Source organism: Anas platyrhynchos, chromosome 1 (assembly GCF_047663525.1).
Source record: "Anas platyrhynchos isolate ZD024472 breed Pekin duck chromosome 1, IASCAAS_PekinDuck_T2T, whole genome shotgun sequence".
In the NCBI taxonomy this organism is placed as follows: Eukaryota; Metazoa; Chordata; class Aves; order Anseriformes; family Anatidae; genus Anas; species Anas platyrhynchos.
This window is the reverse complement of record NC_092587.1, coordinates 56,646,643-56,664,460: the sequence shown is the minus strand read 5'-3', so window position 1 is coordinate 56,664,460 and position 17,818 is coordinate 56,646,643. Positions and strand designations below refer to the sequence as shown.

The 17,818-nt window shown below is 44.5% G+C and overlaps 1 protein-coding gene across 3 annotated transcripts in view; it reads left to right on the top strand.

Moving 5' to 3' along the window:
- ABTB3 (ankyrin repeat and BTB domain containing 3) overlaps positions 1-17,818 on the top strand; it is a 161,353-nt gene that overhangs the window by 126,488 nt on the left and 17,047 nt on the right. For 2 of the 3 annotated variants that reach the window (XM_027449883.3, XM_027449865.3), the window contains exons 6-11: positions 3,159-3,248; positions 6,520-6,621; positions 7,730-7,823; positions 7,934-8,069; positions 9,782-10,002; positions 11,661-11,839. In XM_027449883.3, the coding sequence (XP_027305684.1) occupies positions 3,159-3,248; positions 6,520-6,621; positions 7,730-7,823; positions 7,934-8,069; positions 9,782-10,002; positions 11,661-11,839 (822 nt within the window). The remainder of the gene's footprint in view (positions 1-3,158; positions 3,249-6,519; positions 6,622-7,729; positions 7,824-7,933; positions 8,070-9,781; positions 10,003-11,660; positions 11,840-17,818) is intronic. The other variant, XM_072038274.1, reaches the window with a different exon arrangement.

Genomic DNA, 17,818 nt, shown 5'->3' with positions numbered 1-17,818 from the left:
TTCAGCTAAATAAAGGCAGGACCTTAATGTTTACCCTGCATTACTTCACATTTAGTTAAAGCACCATCAGGTGAATATCTAAGATAAGTTTGGTCATTTCAAGTCGTATTGATTCTTTGGTACTGAGGCAACTCAGCATGAGGGCGAATGCATCCCCTGAAATATTCTTAGCAGAGAAGTGAACTGGGTGAAGCCAGAAGGAGATCATGAGACAGCTTAGAGTTAATCTGAATACTTAAAATGGTTTTAATGTCTTGAACAGTGGTGTGGGACAGGACTTTCTGAGGTGAACACCTTTCCAGAGAAAACTGCCCTGGGATTTGCAACACGTATTACATAAACCCTCAGTCCCCAGTCAGGAAAAAGTTAATCACTGGCACTGTCTGCCTGAGTTGAGTCCTGTTTGAAATGATCTTCTAGACGTGAAAGCCTCTCTGCAATGTTACCTCTCCATTAGCTGTGTTGCCAACATCCACCAGCTGAAGAGCCTAAATTTCTCTGGAGTTGCTTCTCCAGGAGGCCAGTGGTTGTGTCCAGGGATAAACCTGCCCCTGTGGCTGGCAGAGTTGGACTGTGATCCTCATGAGGTCATTCCCCATTCCCAAGAGGGTAATGATGGACCTGGATATTACCACTTCCTTTTGAAATTGAGTTTTCTGAATTTTCTGATGCCCCCAGTGAAAGTCACAGTTGGATTGTAAGTAGGTTTAGGTCATCTGAGAGGAAAGCTTCTCTAGGAATGTGAGTTATGTTGCATTCAGTAGTTTCAGTTTGGGTCAATATTGTGAATTTCTTTGAGAAAAGCTTTAGAAGAAAGCAGTACTCCCTGAAAAAAAGTTGTATGAGAGAGCCCATTCCAAGGTTCATACATCATACTTCTAAAAATCATTATTATTTTAAGTTAGTCTGAACCTGGAAACTTTTCACAGCATATTTCCTCTGTCCTCCAGGCTGAAACCTGGGAACACTCTGGCTTGATTCATCAAAGTACTTAATCATATGCTTAACTCTGAACACATGCTTACATCCCATTTGAGTGAAAGTTAAGCCAGTACTTAAATGCTTCCCTGGACGAGACATCCCACATCTTGCAGGGTAGAATCCTAAGTGATACAAGGCTGAAAGAAAAAGAGTCATTTTTTATTTTACCAAAAACCAAACGCCCTGGGTGCTGATTTTTCATGTTGTTACTGTGTTCCTGTGTGTGCGGAGCAGTAATGATGGGCTCATTAAAAACCCATTCCTCCCACCTGCAAAGAGACGGGGGCTGAGAGATGCTACAGCACAGGGCTGAGCTGCAGAGCAAGCCTGGGGACTGGCAGAAGCATAAGAAGCAGGGGCAACAGCGCAAGAGGAGGGGAGTTTGGAAACCTCATTAACTCTTTAAAATCCTGATACAGCAATGTGACATTCAGGGCCTCTTTTAGTCAACGGTAAGTCCATCATCAGCCTCAGCAGGGCCAGAAACCACATGTGGCACACAGGCAGCCCCTTCACATTGCTGTGATTGCTGTGGGGCTCTTGGCTCTGGCTGCACAAGTGCTGGGTCATGCACAAGGACTTCAAAGTCATGTGCTAACCACCTGATTTAACTTTAGAATAAAACCATTTACAGAATTTGAAGTAATAGCTTAAGTAACAGGTACTTAATTTTAAGCTACTGTCCAGTCACCGTGTTTCAAGGCCCAAGCACAACTTTTTGATAATTCTGGTGGTCTTGTTTACTCTGCTACTGTTTATTGACTGCCAGAGGAAATGTTCTGTCACTGACTGTAGCTGAAGTTGTTTCAAATTCTTTTTGCAAGTATCTCCAAATCACCCGAACCTGTCCTTGCCTGGGGTGAAGTTGTTTGCTAATAATGGCAGGAGGCCCCAAATTCCTGTTCCCTTTCTTTGTATCTCCAAAAGTGGGTTTGATCCTGTGAAGTTCTCAATGACTTTCAAGGGGTCCCTCACTACCTTGCAGGGCCAAACCTTAATTTATGTTTTCTCTACAAGGGCAATCCTTCCATACCTAAGCACCTACTGCTTTTCAGCCCTGCATGCAAGCAGGGAAAATTGGTAGCTCAGCAAGAATGGTGGTGCTGGGCTCTGGCTAGGAACAGAAGTGAGTGGCACGGCTCTGTGTCTGGCCATGCTGGGCATCCCCTGTGCCTCTAAAAGTAATTTCACTTCATGGCAGCACTCAGGTTAAACAGTGAGCCTGCTGCCATCTGACAGCAAATTTACCAGGCGACTTCGAGATAGGCTACAAACAGGCATCAGAAGTAGCCGCACGCTGCGGTAAATTTACTGCAAAACAACCAGTGACTGTTGATCAACACCCCCTACTGTATTCAATAAGCGGCTTTTTCTGTTATAATTTATGGTAGATTTAATGATTTCTTCATGGTTTCATCTAGACTCATTACCACAGCTACAATAATATTTATCTTAAGGGAAATGGTGATCAGGCGCAGCAGGTACATCAGATTAATACAAATTGCGTTGTGGTGGTTTGGTAGTGAAGGGTCAGTTAATCTAGTTTTCCTCCAGACAGGGCTGTGTTTTCCTTGCAACAATGCTGTCTAGCATTTCATTTAAAATTAAGTTTTTGTTTACCAGGGAGTGCTGTGCAAAGCTTTAGCATCTCCATTCCCTTTTATCCTACATGGAAAATACCGCCCAAATCTGCCCTGTCATAAGAAGAGCTTTGGATGTTTAAAATGGCTCTGGTGGTTATTTTAAAAGTTAGATTTTAAGAAACAGTGATCATAGAAAACGGAATAGACTTATTGTCTTTTTAAACTATCAGTGAAAATATGGTTGTTCTGATAAAAACATTTCTCTGCTGGGGCCCCAAGGACAAAAACGCTAAGTTTAGTACATGAACACGGAGGTGAAGCTCACAAGCCGGATTTCAGTAGCTGGGCTAAGAATGACAAGGATAATGTGTAAACAAAATAAAAAAACCAAAGTGACGGTGAAAATGGAGATTTTACTAAATGGTTTGCTTTTGTTAGTCTGAGAGGCATGTCTGTAACAGAGATAATGGATGTCATTAAATACATACTGTTAGTCTTGATGATATATACTTAATTATTTTTTTTTTTTAAATGAAAAGAGTTTTGTGTTAAATTTGTCAATTCCTTTGTTTTTTAACTCCAAAAAATGACTAGGGCATGACTCCACTGATGTATGCTTGTGTCAGGGGTGATGAGGCTATGGTGCAGATGCTGCTAGATGCTGGAGCAGATCTGAATGCTGAGGTGAGGACTTTTTGTTGGTTGTATCTTTGTTCTGTTATTTGTTCACATCTTAAACTGCCTCCTGAAACAGTAGCAGAAGGAAAATCCCAAGAATTAAAAATAAAAGAAAATTGTCTTGTCTGGGACAGCACCACTTGAAATGAATAGTGAAATCAGACTGCATTAGGTTAACATTGGGATTCACTGCACAGAAAGGGGCAAGTCATCGGGCTTTCCCCACAGGTAATACTGATTTAGTTGTGTTTGCACACTGCAAATGAATACAGGCATTAGCACTAGCCATGGAGCACAGCTCTGATGGTATTGGAAGGATTCCCTGAATCTCAGCTGAGTTAAAATCAAGAGGGTAAAAGAAATACCCATCTGATAGCCTGCCAAACCTTGAGCATTTCTATGCCTTGGGATGTTCTGCCTAAGCATCCCCAGCACAGAAGCGCAGTGTAAGTTCCAGTGTTCTGTTTTATGAAATGCTTTGGGCTGAAAACTGTTGGATGAGGAGCTTAAAGCTTCCAGAACATAAACGTCTCTTTGATGAATGCACATCATAAACTTACACAATCTGTCCACCAAACAGATTGTGGTCCAGCTCCGTGCAATGCAGGTATGTACATTTTAAAGAGCCGTTTGAAAATCCATACAATAATTATTTGTTAATGGTTCCAGTTTCAATTTGTGGAGGTCATGAGTAAATTAAGCTGTCTGCTTCACTTATCTGTGTTCCATCTGTTCTGTTTGGATTTGAGCGAGCTGATAGATTGCAGTTACTGCTTTCAGCCAGGCATTTTGCACTTTTAAAAATTTAATTTAAAAGTAGAAATAGATGTCACCTGCACAAGACTGATAGTCATTACTATCTGATTGCTGATCGGTGGCTTATGTGAAATCATCTGATGATTTCAGTTCAGTTTCTTAAGGAAGTCACTGTCACCCCTTCCCTCACAAGATTCAAGTAAGCCACCCTCAGAGCTGGCAATAATTGAATACTCGAGCCCTTGTTAGCACTCTCGATAGACAGATCAAAGACTGAATGGACATGGGACTGATCTCTCCTGCTGCTCTGAGTCTGTGGCTCACAGGTGGAAGGGCATTACTTGGCTTTCATCAGGAGCAGAAAGCCCAGTCCTCCCAGTTGTGCCAGTAATCTTCCAGACTTGAACCAAATGCAAATGCAAAGAGTTTTGTCGTCCTGAAACTGCTGACATCTGAAAGTGCAGCTCCAGTGAGGATTCGAGCCTCCCTGATTCATTTCTGTAGAGTGTTTGCTCTGAAATCAAATGAAAACACTTTGGGACAAGAACTGTGAATAATTATGGTGTGCAATTAGAAGATGATTTGTGCACACCACAACCAACTGTGCAAATTGGGCAATTACGGCAAAAAAAGGCAAATCAGCCATGAACGAAAATAAATACTCTGTCAGGTGCCTGCATCATTTTCCCTATTTCTTTTTGCAAATCAGTTATATATATATATGTGTTTCTAAAAGTAGCCTCAAATGCTGGGTACCTCCCTTTCTGATTGCCCATCTTTAGTGAAAATGGACTCATTTCCAGATGTTCTGAGAAGCTGCAATTCACTCGGGAGTCAGTGGGACCTGTAGCTGCTCAGCAAATCTCAACTGAGGCTTTAGAAGCCCTGTGAGCCACAGGTCTTTTGCAAACACCATGTCAACTGAAAAGAATTCTGACCCCAGCCCCCCCCAAAAGAAAGAAAAAAAAAAAAAAAAAAAAAAAAAGGAGCAAAGGAGTTAAAATGACTTCATTTTCTTTGCTGCTTGCTGTGGGCTGCCCCAAACAGCAGTGGGAATCCATGCTGGAGGAGGACGAGCTGGACACGTGTCTCACTGAACTGTGATGGCCATTCTCAACCTCTGCTGCTCTTGCTTCCCAGCCTAAATCCAAAGGCTCAAACTGCTTGATCCTTTTCCTTCTAAGCAAACCCAGGCGCCTGCACACTTCTGTTGCACCAGGGCTCACGGTGCACTGGTCCCTCCAGGGCTGCACAAGAGAGAAAGGCACTTTGACCTCCCTCTTTGGCAAATCTGAGCAATGCAGCCAGGTGCTGGTGCAGATCCGCTCCTCTCACAAGCTGTGGGATCTGCACAGGCTCTTCAGATTTTGTCCTCATCCCTCATTCTTGGGACTGAGGGCTCGGTCGTATGCTTCTAGCAAAATGCTGCATGTGGCACTTGGAAATGCAATCTGCTAATGCAACCAAGCATTAGGCTGCTGGCCCCACTCCCCTACATGGATAAAACTACCTCAGGCAGGATAGGGAAAGCAGAGCTGGCTGATGAGGCAGAGAGATGGTGCATCTTTTACGCTGATTTTAGTCCTCCTTCAAAGACCAATAATAAGGTTTTGAATTTTAGTGTCACACTCCATCTGAGTGTGCAAGCTCAAATTGCAAATGTTCATTAGATTGTTCCATCTCTGTGAACCTCATCAATATTAATATCCCTGACTTTAGGACGGGGAACCTGAAGTAGAGAGTGGTTATTCATCTTCCCCAATGTCTCCATTAGAGGAAACAGGCACTAAAACAGAAAATGGAAGGAGCAGTGTGAAAAATACCATTTTTTTTTATCCTGAGGATATAGTTTGCATCTCTTTCAACTGTAGCCACCCTGCTTTGTTCTAACGCAACTCAGACAGGAGAAAAAAAGTAAAAAGGAGTTTTCTTAAAATATCTGTGAAATGCCACTCTGCCCCATCTGTTCTCAGACGTCTTTTTTTCCTCTGGTGGAAGAGGAGGAGCCTGGAAGTACTGCTGGAAACTCTAGGGCAGGGACTGGGATGTGTCTTTCTTGATGTCAACAACAAAAGTCCTACTGATTTATGTGGAAAGAATTTCTTTGGGCTGGAAGCAATTCCAAGCACTGGGGCTGTCAATACATGGTCTGGAGGAGACAGTGGGAGCAGTCCTTAGCTATAAGCGTCTGATCCATCCCTGCTTCCCTAGTGTGTGCTGCTGTAAACAGCTGTGGATGTTTTGACCTTGTGCAAAAGTATCTGGTGGCCAGTGGTTTAGATGGAGCTACAGTAGTTGGTAAAAAGACTTCATTTGGTATGAACGCTATTCAAGCTGTCAAATCGGCATGAACAGTTTTAGCATTAAGAAAATTTTTTGCTGGAAAAAAGAAACCAATCATTTTATAAAGCACCTTTCCCAGGTTTTCTATTTCACCTACTCCCTCACATGCCTGGCTTTCAGGCAGGTTGAATTTTCTTACGTATAGCTCTTTAAAAAAATAACTTTAATTTGTTTGTAGGTTGTCAGTACTGCTCATAAATACCCATCCGTCCACCCTGAGACCCGCCATTGGACAGCTCTGACATTTGCTGTGTTGCATGGACATATTCCTGTAGTTCAGGTATTATTGTATTTCCCTACCTGCATCTCATTCTTTTGTTTCTCCTCTTCAGTTATAATTACATTCATCTCAAACCAGTATCCTCTTGTCATACTCATATTGGTTACTTCTGCTTCTTCTGGAGTGTACTGATATATAATAAACCTATTATATAACGAATACGATGTTCAAACCTTAACCAATATGAGGTTTAAATAGGATGATTTTAAAGCAAACTTGCACCAAAGAAAGTCTGTCAACTCCTTGTGCTCCTTCCTGACCACTTGTTTTCTGTGTTTGTTTCCTCATTCATTACGCTTTCTTCCGCTGTAATACTCTAACAAACACAAAACGGCTGCCTTGGTGGGGGAGAGGCAGACAGCAAGAGCCATCGCCCTGTCCCACAGGGGCACTCAGTCTCCTTACCCAAGCAAGGCGTCGCGTGGGATATGCTGGTTCTGTGCTTTGGCATCACAAAAGTTGAGAAGGTTTATTCTTCAAAACAGCTGTGTCTATGGCACACATAATGAAGCGCCAAAACTATGAAAGCCTAATAGACAAGAGGGGCTGGAGGGCAGGCTCCATCCTGCTGTCTTTGGCCACTTTTGTTTTCAGCGTTGTTGTTATTCATGTGGAAGTGTTCCCGATGGAGACCACAGCTTTTGGACTCATTGCTGCGATTTGTCCTTAAGAATTGCCTTTCTTTGGCCATGTCTTTGTATAAAAGATGGAGGCAAATGAAATCTGCTCCACTTTAAGACGGTGCTGGGCTTTTGTTAGACCACGAAGGAAGGATGCTCGTTGGGCTAATTTTCAGTATATCCATCGTCAGTGCATTACTTCCGAACACCAACCTTATCCCCATTTCCCATTCAAAAACGCTGGGTTACACTTTTTTGGCTCTGAAGTTGGACACTAGTGCTCCTGGTGTCTTGACAGTGTAAAACGAGCTAAAAAAGGGATCAATTTGCCTCTGTGAGAGAATGAGCAGAATGTGCATGTCACTTGTCTCCATCGTATCTGGTTTGCAGATAACAAGAAGCATTAGACTCTCATTTGTCACTGTTCATGAGCTCTGAACACTGTGATACCCCCCCCAGTTGCTCTAAATGGTGAATTTTCTTTCTAGCTCTTGTTGGATGCTGGAGCAAAGGTAGAAGGTTCCTTGGAGCATGGAGAAGAAAATTACTCTGAAACTCCTTTACAGTTGGCAGCAGCTGCTGGTAAGGACTTTCTCCTCCCTTTGTAATAAATTCTTAAGTCGAGATCTGTGAATTAAGATGAGCAAATAGTGGATTTTGAAAGATCTAAATGTGTATCTCTTAACTCGCAGGAAATTTTGAACTGGTCAGTTTGCTGTTGGAGCGAGGAGCTGATCCCATGATAGGAACAATGTACAGGAATGGCATTTCCATGACTCCACAAGGTGACATGAACTCTTTCAGTCAGGCTGCTGCACATGGACACAGGTAGAGTGGGAACAAGTCTAGTGGCATACTTCAAGTGGTTATTTCTTGCCTGGGAGTCTGGTTTGAGCAGATGGGTGAAAATTCTGCATGAGCAATTAACCATGTCACCAACTGGGCAGAGATGTAAGGCTTTTTGCTGGCATGTGAATTTAACCAGTTGGTGGTACAAACTGCTTTTTACTATCCGATTAAAAAAAAAAGGAAGGGGACTCTCCATGGTGTGTTGCAATGTGATGTCTGTTAAACGGGAGCTGGTGTGGTGGCAGGAAGGAATGCCAAAGCCATTCCTTCTGAATTTCTTGTTGACGTATTCCTGAGGTTTGGGGTGGATTGTGTCTGTACTGCTGCAGCCTTCGCTGTTGTGGAGCAGAGTTTCTGCATCTGCGTTTACTGTAAAGTCCTGTGTGCCTTAATGTTGTCCGTATGCTGGAAGTTTTTAAAAGACAGTAATGAAACGAGCACCTGGCATGCATGATCTTGCAATATGCAGGAGTTAACTGCAGTGCGATGGATTAGTATTTTGATCTTCACATTCCTACTTTTCTGATTGTAGCCATCCAGAGGAACATAGATACAGGTTAGAGACAGTACCTGCCGTCTGTTTGCTTAGAGAAGAGCTGCCAGTCTAACAACACGCTCATGGCACGTCAGGGCGGGTTCAAGCAATGCTGCCCATCTGCAGCCTGCGAGGGATCTCTGGGAGGACAGAGAGGACAGTTGTTCTGCTGGAGTCTCACATTCACTGCTCAGGCCTTAGTGCCAGCCAGTCTGGGTGGGAGCCGAGCACCTGAGGAGGACTCCGAGGCTTGGCTGCAGCCTGTGCATGTCACAGACCCACAGCTTACTTCTGAGAACTGGGTTTTATGTTCCTACCTACACACCATGCACACAGACTCCCTCCTCTTCCCCTCTCTTCCCAAACCACTCATTTGTTGGGGACACCCCTTGCCAGTGGCAATGCAGCCACTCCATGCCAGATTCTGAGCAGGTACAGGGAGGAATACGAGGGAGGTGGGCTGGGGACCAGCCTGGTTTCTTTTCTCACAGCCATGGAAACTGAGAGCGATTCCTTTGATACTGATGAGGTTATGCTGGTATGAACCCGAAGGTACTAAGTCTGTGGCTGAATTTGGGCTTTGCTGTTTGATGGCCCAGCCAGAGTAGTCCCACAAGTGCTTGAACCTGCCCTGACTGGCCTCGTTGAATGTCTAGTTGCTCTGGCTTTCCCAGACTGCTTTGAGTGTTAATTGAGTGGTGGTGCTTTTGGTAGCTCCAGACAGCTCCCTTCTCAAGTGGCCTCCTTGGTGAAAGTCATGAGAGCTTGTCCAAAGGCAAACTCAGCCTTTCCTGATGGTGGGGCGAGTGCCTGAAGTCATGAGTCACGTGAGAGTCACGTTTAGCTCATGGTTTTGTGTTCCCACAAGATGCTGCCACTTGTATGACGTCTGTACTGTTGCTGTCATTACAGCAGCGTCTTGCAGTCGTGGTCCAGGCATTGCCAGTGGGTTAGCAGGAGTGGTGCTTGTCTTGGGACTGTTGTAAGCTAGCCCGTTAATTGAAGTAGTTTCTGACCTGCCTGCTGGATAGGTGTCCTAACCTGTCATGCTGCAGCAAGTATCCTGGGCACAAAAAAAAAGCATCGCCGCTAACTCTGCTCTCCTGCTCTTTTTTTTTTTCCTCTCTCCCCCTCTGTATCACGCTGTGATTGACAGGAATGTTTTCCGTAAGCTGCTTGCTCAGCCAGAGAAGGAAAAGAGCGATATCCTGTCACTGGAGGAGATCCTGGCAGAGGGGACAGACTTGCCTGACTCGGCAGCAGCTCCGCTTTGCGCCAGCCGCAACAGCAAGGCCAAGCTGAAGGCCCTGAAGGAGGCCATGTACCACAGCGCCGAGCACGGATACGTGGATGTGACCATTGATATACGGAGTATAGGTCAGTGCCAGCACCGTCTCTTCTCTCCCTCCTCACAAATACCACTGTAAGACGTTTTCTTCATGTGCTGTTGCTTACCCCGACCACAGTTGCACCTCCGTGAACTGCTGTGGAAGTGGTAATTGCAGGAGGGTTCCCAGTGAGTCTGTGGGTAAGGAAGGCGGAGTGAGTTAAGTGAACCCAGGTGTAGTGCTAAGGCTTTTGGAGCATCTCTCAAGCCAGTTAAGTGTCCCACTTCTTCTGCCAGCTGTACAAAACAGGCATCCACCCTATACATCAAATGGTGTGTTAGACCCATGCTAGCAGCAGCCCCTCATTCTCTGACCCCCATCTGGAACATGATGGGAGATCCTGCAGGTTCCTGGCCTCTTTGGGCTCCACAGCATACCCTGCTCAGAGTCACTTTTCTGCAGGACAGAGCTGTTTCCACCAGCAGCCATCTTCACTGCTGCCTGGCAGAGTATTAACTAGGTCTCTGGGGCGGTGTATGTCTGCTGCAGACTGCTTCCAACAGCTCCTCTTTTGCACTCTGCCATAATGCAGTCCCGCAGTAAAAAACGCTTTCTTTTCCAAGGTTTGTGAGCCTCTGAGGGGAGGAGCAGTGAACTGGCTTCTCAGTGTCTAACTGTGCCACCACAGGGCTTGAGCATCATACCAGCTTGTTGGGAGTCTGCTTCTGTCCACAACGAGGGTGATTGGGAGCACAGGAAGGAGTCAGCCTAGGCTGTGTGCCCATTGATGTGTGCCCAATCCTCATTAATTTGCCTTCAGAGAGAGGCCAGGGTGCCCAGGGTGCCTCCACATGGTGCAGCACTCCAGCCCTGAAGACCTCTTGCATGGGTGAGGGTGTAGGGTCTTAGCAGTGGCTCACCAGAATTGCTGAGCAGGCAAAGCACTTGGTGCTGAGTGAGATGAGAGCACCAGGGCTGCTCTCAGGTTGCTGGGCATTTGCTGAAGTGGAAGGAAAAACCTTTTGTTGCCAAACCCTGGGCTTGCATTTCCTCCCACTCTGTTCCGCAAGAAGAGAAACTGGGTCACATCCAGCCTAACGCCTGGAGTAGTATATTAGCTTCGTGTGTTTTCTCATTCAGTGCATGGGAACGTTTCCCTTTAAGTTCCTGGAGAGTGGTTCTGCCATGACAAATGGCTCCTTGAAAAGGCTGATCTGCTTAACGCACCCAGTGTTGTTTGTGGGAAATGGGGTAGCGCTTAAGGAAAGTTGTAATCTGAAGACCACCACTTTGAATACAGGTGGGTAGTGACCAAAATACTTTTTTTTTTTTTTTCCATTTAATGGCTCTCCAGGGCTGCGTTCAAACAAATGAGCTAGTGTAAATCTAGTTTCCAAAAGGGTTTTGCATCACAGAGCACCACAGCAATTACCACAAATTGGCAGTCTCAGCAGAGAAGCTGAAGGCTAGATGAGCAAAGAGACCACAGTCTTCTCTAAGCACTTGGAGGAGGAGAGCTTCTGTGTATTAGGTCTGGGATGTCTTGATAGCCATCCACTTTCTCAGTTGTGGATAAATGGGAATTTGATTTCTAGGGTTTTTTGGCAGTTTTTGCTTAAAATCTTAACGTGTATACAAGTGAAGGTAGCAATAGCAGAAAGGCAAATCCTTCTCTGGCTGAGAATGAGCTCTGTCCTCCATCCCTAGGTGTTCCCTGGACGCTGCACACGTGGCTGGAGTCCTTGCGAACATCCTTCCAGCAGCACAGGCGACCGCTCATCCAGTGCTTGCTAAAGGAATTCAAGTCGATTCAAGAAGAAGAGTACACAGAGGAGCTCATCACACAGGGGTTGCCTCTGATGTTTGAGATACTGAAAGCCAGCAAGGTAGGATAAATTACACATTTTAAAGAAATCAGCCTCATGCTGATCCTGTAAGACACAAATCTTGCAATATTGTTTTTTGCACAGTTGCTCCAAAGCTTGCTAGACTGTATAGGATTATTACTTTTTGTGTTGTGTATCTCAGATTTCTTCTCTGTGGAAGCATGGGTTAAAAACACCAGCTAATCGCATCTCCTGCTAGAACAGCTTAATCCTGATGTTAACAATGAGCTGGAGAGACAACAGAAGCTAATGCGTAGCGGTGAAATTAAAGTCACCAGGATAACTGCAGTACAGCAAGAGATGTTGATAACCAAGCCAACCCAGAGACTAACTTTACCCAGCTTGTTTTACAGGACCATGCAACAAAGCTAATAGTCGTGTTTGCTTTGGATTTATTTAACTTCTCACATGACTTTCTCATTCCTTCATGTGGGATTTGGACTTTTAAACTTGTGGGGAGACTGGTTTCTACAAGATCACACACAGAATAATTTTTTAAAATCCTCTGTGTGAGTGTTTGTACTTGCAGCCTTCCCAGATTTATTCTTTCAGCTGACATTTTCTTAGCCAGACATATCAGACTAACAAAGCCTTTTGAGGGAGATACCATTAGGTATGCAAGTATAAGAGCAAAGGGAGGATCATGGGGCTGGCAAGGAGAGGAAAATGTCTTACCTAGTGACGGTTAGTTTCTTTCGTATGCATCACATAAGCATTCATCACATGCTGTGCATGTCGGTACAGTCTTCTATTTGTTTAACTGGGAAGCAAGTTTCTCACCCAACTCTATATATAACAGCAAGGAGTGAGTATTTTTTAGCACCTGCAGCAATAACCTTAATAATGTGGAAAGGTCTGATGTATGCACTCAATACTAAAGGGTTCCAGACATAGTATAGCTAGTGAAAGCCTACGTGGATTTATTTCTTGTATCCTGATGCAAAAGAGGGCTTGGAGTGCAGTCTTGTGCAAATGCTGAGTGTTTGTTCCAGCAGTTGCTCAGATTTTTCCTCCCATGAACTTTCCCTTTGGGATCGGTTTGTATTGGATAGGTATTTATGGAAAATATCTAGAGATATCTTTCAGGAAATCATTCCAAATCCTAGGATTTGTGGAGTCCTTGCTCAGAACTGGCTTGGGTTAATGATGTTCATCCAGTAACTACCAGCAAGGTGCTGTTTGGTTTGAAAGCTGATACAAAACTAATCATATTGAAAATTTAACAGAGATTAAGTTTAAGAATTGTAATCTAGGATGAGGAATAGCTGTAACTGTGGTTCTCCTGGGTGGCTGAAGCCAAAGCTAATGTGTCTGTAGCTGATCGTTGTTAGAATAATTTTCTTACATGGGATCATACCTTCGGGAAATACTATACTGGGTCTTCCAGGGTGTCTTTTAGGAGACATTGCAGCAAATAAGACTGCTGCCTTCTGCTTTGGGTTCACTTAAGAGCTAAAATGTAGAGGGGTGAAGCAACTGATATATTCAAAAAAAGAAAAAAAATCTGTGCTGATTTTTGTTTCCACCTCTGGGCCTAGGGGAACTGCCTGTCTTCACTTTTCATGAGCATGCATATTCACAAACGCACACACATAAACTGCTTCATATTCTTAGAAAAATAATGAATCATTCTGAGACACTGTAAGGGTTTACAAATTGTCTGCAAATGACATGAATTATTGCCACAGTCTTGTCCAAAAAGCCTCTCAGAAAGCTTTCAGAGAAAGAAATGAGGACAGATTCTGTGCAGCCCTTTGAAAGGAATCAAAATAAATTCATTTGCAGAAGAAAGAGCCAGTAAAAGTTCTCCCTCGTTGCTCCGTAGAAGGCAGCCAAGGAAAACTGAGATTGTAAGGCTCTTCTGTTCCCCTTCTCTGGGAGGGCTGAGAGCAGAGACTCTTCTTTCTATATACCCACAGAGTGGAAATCTCCTTTAAGAGGTGCAGAAGGACTGTAACTGTAGTTCATGTCCCTCTCTTTCTACAGCGAACTGTAAAGCTCTACATTTTGTAGAGCTGCAGGGAGAGGCGTTTTGTCCACATGGACATCCTTTTCCCTGTGGGCCGTGAACTTCAACAGACATTACAACTCTTGCTGAACGTCACAGTCTGTCCCAATACATTTCCTTAATGAGTTTTTCAGGACAAAAAATATAAAATATGCAACTAGAAAGCACAGAGCCACTTAACATTTCTTGGCTGATATGAAACAAGATGTCCCATTTGCTGCTTATGATGCTCAGTATATTTTAATTGCATACCTAATTGAAATGGCATTTTGCATTCCTAAAAGTAGTTCCAACTATCCTGCAGTCTCAGAACAATTTACAAATATTAATGAGTTGAGATGTAGATTAAGATCTTATTGTCCTTTTATGAATAAGGAAACCAAAGTAATTAAACAGGTAGAATTTTAGTGCCTCACGGTGACAGTCTCAGCTTCAGAAGCTGTGACAGCCTAGCTAAGCCAGACATCAGTTTGTAATTTGGCCTGAGAGACTCCAGAATTCACACAGAAACATAGGGCAGGTCTCTGAATAGGAAGCAGGCCTTCTGCCCCCAGCTTCCACGCTGCACTGGGACATAAGGTTCGTGCTGGTTCCCAGGATATGCAAAAGGGACAAGTATTACAAAACTGAAAGACTAAAGAAAAACTAAGCAACATCTGTAAGAACAAGACCAGATATAAGGAATCCCTTTTGTCTTATAGATATTTTCAAAAATGCCTGTACCCTGTCTTCAAGCTCAGATGTGAGAGTTTGCTTGGAAGCTCTGCCACCAGCACTGATGCTGGTGTCCTGGAGCTTGGCAGGGTGGCACTCAGCTCCCATTTATGTGCCAGGAAACACCAGAAAGAAAAACAATATAAAATTTTCAGAAGCCCTGATGGCGGAACACAAGCTGGCAACAAAAATTGGCAGATCAGGCAAAACTGGCTAAGCTGAAGTCCCTGGTTTTATTGCCTCTCCTAAAGCTGTGAAATAAGAAGGGAAGAACAGTTAATAAATTGCACTTTGGTCATCCGCTGCTGCACTGAAGCCCTGAGGGAAGACTTCTGAAGGCACAAATGAGGGTTCAGTACCCAGCTCCTGGTGGCTGCTGGTGGGACTGAGCGCTTTCATTTCCTTTCATGCCTTTAAATGTCTTTATCAGCTGCACTGCTCAGACTGAGCGTGGAGGAATGACAGTATTTCTGTGCAGCCGAGGCAAAGCTACGAGAACAGGCAGATGGCTCTGCCCCTGTTGCTCTCCTGCAGTCAGCCCAGCACCAGATCAAAGACCAGAGAAGGCAGTGGTGGTAGGAAGGACATGGAAAGCTTAGGTCAGGGTGCTTTCCGAAGAGTAGGCAAAATTCAGATATAACACTAAGACTGTTGATTAAGTTGTGGTGGTTCACCAAGGGATGAGGAGGAAAGGCTCTGCCAGTTTGGGACCAGCTGAATCTCTGAGGCAGACAAACTCGCAAACAGCCTGCTCACAGTGCTTTGGCCAGGGCTGTGTGTGACAAAAGCTGGAGAGACACTTCTGGGAGCGAGGAGCCCTGAGCTAAACTTCAACTGCTGTGCCGTGCAGGGTTGAGTCCCTCAAAGCTAAGATGACACTGGAGATCTTGTTACAGAAGATAGGAGGATGCAACCGAATCACTGCCTGTCAGTATCCGTGGTGCGCTCTTCACGGCCTGAGGAAACTCCCAAACTGCGTCAGAGCTCTGCGTTTGCCTGAGGAGCGGCTGTGCTAGCGGGCTGCCTGCAGTGCTGAGTTTGGGCCCCCCAAACAGAGAATTTATGTGGAGCCATGTGGAGGAAGCACCCCGATTTACAGGCTTGTAGTGCCCGAGGCAGGGCCGACAGGTCAGCTGTGGCCACCAGGGAGGACAGGCACGGGGAGCTCAGGCCTGCCCCAGCCCTGAGGTGAAGCAGGTTATCCACACGTGACAGCAGGCAGGGCTAAAATGGCCATTCCCTTGTGCTGGTGGGCAGCAGTCGAGGGGAAGAAATCATCTATGTGCATGTGTGCTCTTCTGTTTTTGCAAAGAGGATCTCCTGAGGCTAGCATGCTGAATGTGGAGGATGCTTCTTCCTCCCCGTCTACCAAAATCCTGGAGCTGTTTCGGTGGACATTTCCACAACTAGAAGAGAGAGGGATTCAAAACCACAGCCTTGGAAGTTGAACACATCTGGTATTTGGAAGAGGTTGGTGTTAGGTTTCCATTGTGGAGCTCGGCATGAGCTTGAATTATCATTAAAATCACCCAGCTCCATCCATGCAGACCAGCCAGCGCTGCTGCTGTCAGTACTGGGTTGTGAGCCAGTTTCGTCCACTGCTTTTTCTGTGTGCAGCCATTTAGATCAAATTGTCCTTGGCCACATTTTTGGAGAGAAAAAAAAAAGAATATTTTAATTCCAAATAATCTCTAGTACAACTTTCTGCCTTCCCCCTACAGCATGGGCATGGAACTGCTATTTGCCAGTACTTGGGATCCTTTTTGGAAATATATTGCTGAATGTGTTGGTCCACAGGTGTTAAGTGCACATGCTAAAGTGTCGTCTGAAGCTCTGCTTGACACCAGAGGTGCTTCACGCCAGGAAACCTTGGCTTAGGACTGCAAGTATTCCTGCTAGTGTATTATCCAAGGCAAAAGCAACTTGAAAAGTCCTGGGAGGTCCTTCACCACCCTTCTTCAGCAGTATTCGTCCTTCCCGTCAGTTTCTGTCAGTGACAAGGTAGTTTATTTTAAAAATTAGCCCATTAGCGAGGCATTGATTAGGCTGTGCGTGAAGGCTTGTTGAAAGACGCACGAAACTATTTGCAAAGATGTTTCCTCAGAATTTAAACTTCGTGCCAAGTTTCACACACGCTACAAATACATCCATAGGCAGCTGAGGAAACCTGTAGGAGCTCACAGACTTTTTTGGAAGGTTGAGCTGTTGGAATAACGGCCCCGTGTTGACAGTTATATAGAACAAATAACGATTTAAAACAATAAACAGTTTTTAAAATTCCAAACGGATTCAGGGGTGTAGGTATCTCGAGAAACCTGGCCTGTGTAATTTAAAAGCCAAAGGGCTCTTTAACCAGTGACTTAGCCACTTGGAATCCAAAATCTCTTAGAAAGTAAATATTTTTAATACATCCTTTCAGAAATAGAAGCATGTAGCCTCTGTCACGAGTGCATTAACTATTAAAAAAAATGTTGATGGCTCTAACAAACAAAAAGCAGTGGGAAGGCCTGAAACACCTGCCTGCTCTGTTGTAGCAAAATGTTCAGAAGCTGAAGCTTGAGATGGGTGTCCTGTTTCTTGGACTTGTTTGCTATGGTCTTTGTGGTTTTAATTCCTCTAAAACAAACACCGGAAGAGGTTTCTCAGAGTAATGTCAACAGTCGCAGTTTGTACTTCTGTTCTACAAAGTCCAGACACAGTGGTCAGCAAACATCATCTTTCCCTGTAGCCTGCACATGACGCGTCTCTGGAAGATGGAGCTAAAAAATTCCCTTTCTTGTCCCTTGCATCACAGTGGGCTGAAATGAATATTTGTTCCGATGGGCTTAATGGAGTTGGGTTTGCTGTGTGGGGCCAGGCTGTCCTCTTCTGCAGGAAGGGCTTAGGTTAGAGGGGAGAGGCGAACCCTGCACAGTGTATGGGCAGGCACTGGGTTGGTCTTGCTCAGCTCCTGGAGAAAAACCTTCTGTTGGCTGTATGTGTTTCTCTTACCTGGAAACAAATCAGGAAAGACCCCTCTATGCTGGGTGAGCTTTCACATTCTGGTGGAACAGCTTTTCAATGGAAAATTGAGGTTTTATTATAATGACAGGTTTCATTAGAATATTTGTTCTCCACACAATATTTTACTTTTCTTGAAAAAAATAATGCCTGGAAATGGAATATTTTGGCCATCAACTGAAATATTTCGAATGAAAAAAAAGTAGACTTTCCACAGAGGAGACAGGCACATCAAAATCAGCACTAGAAATAACTCT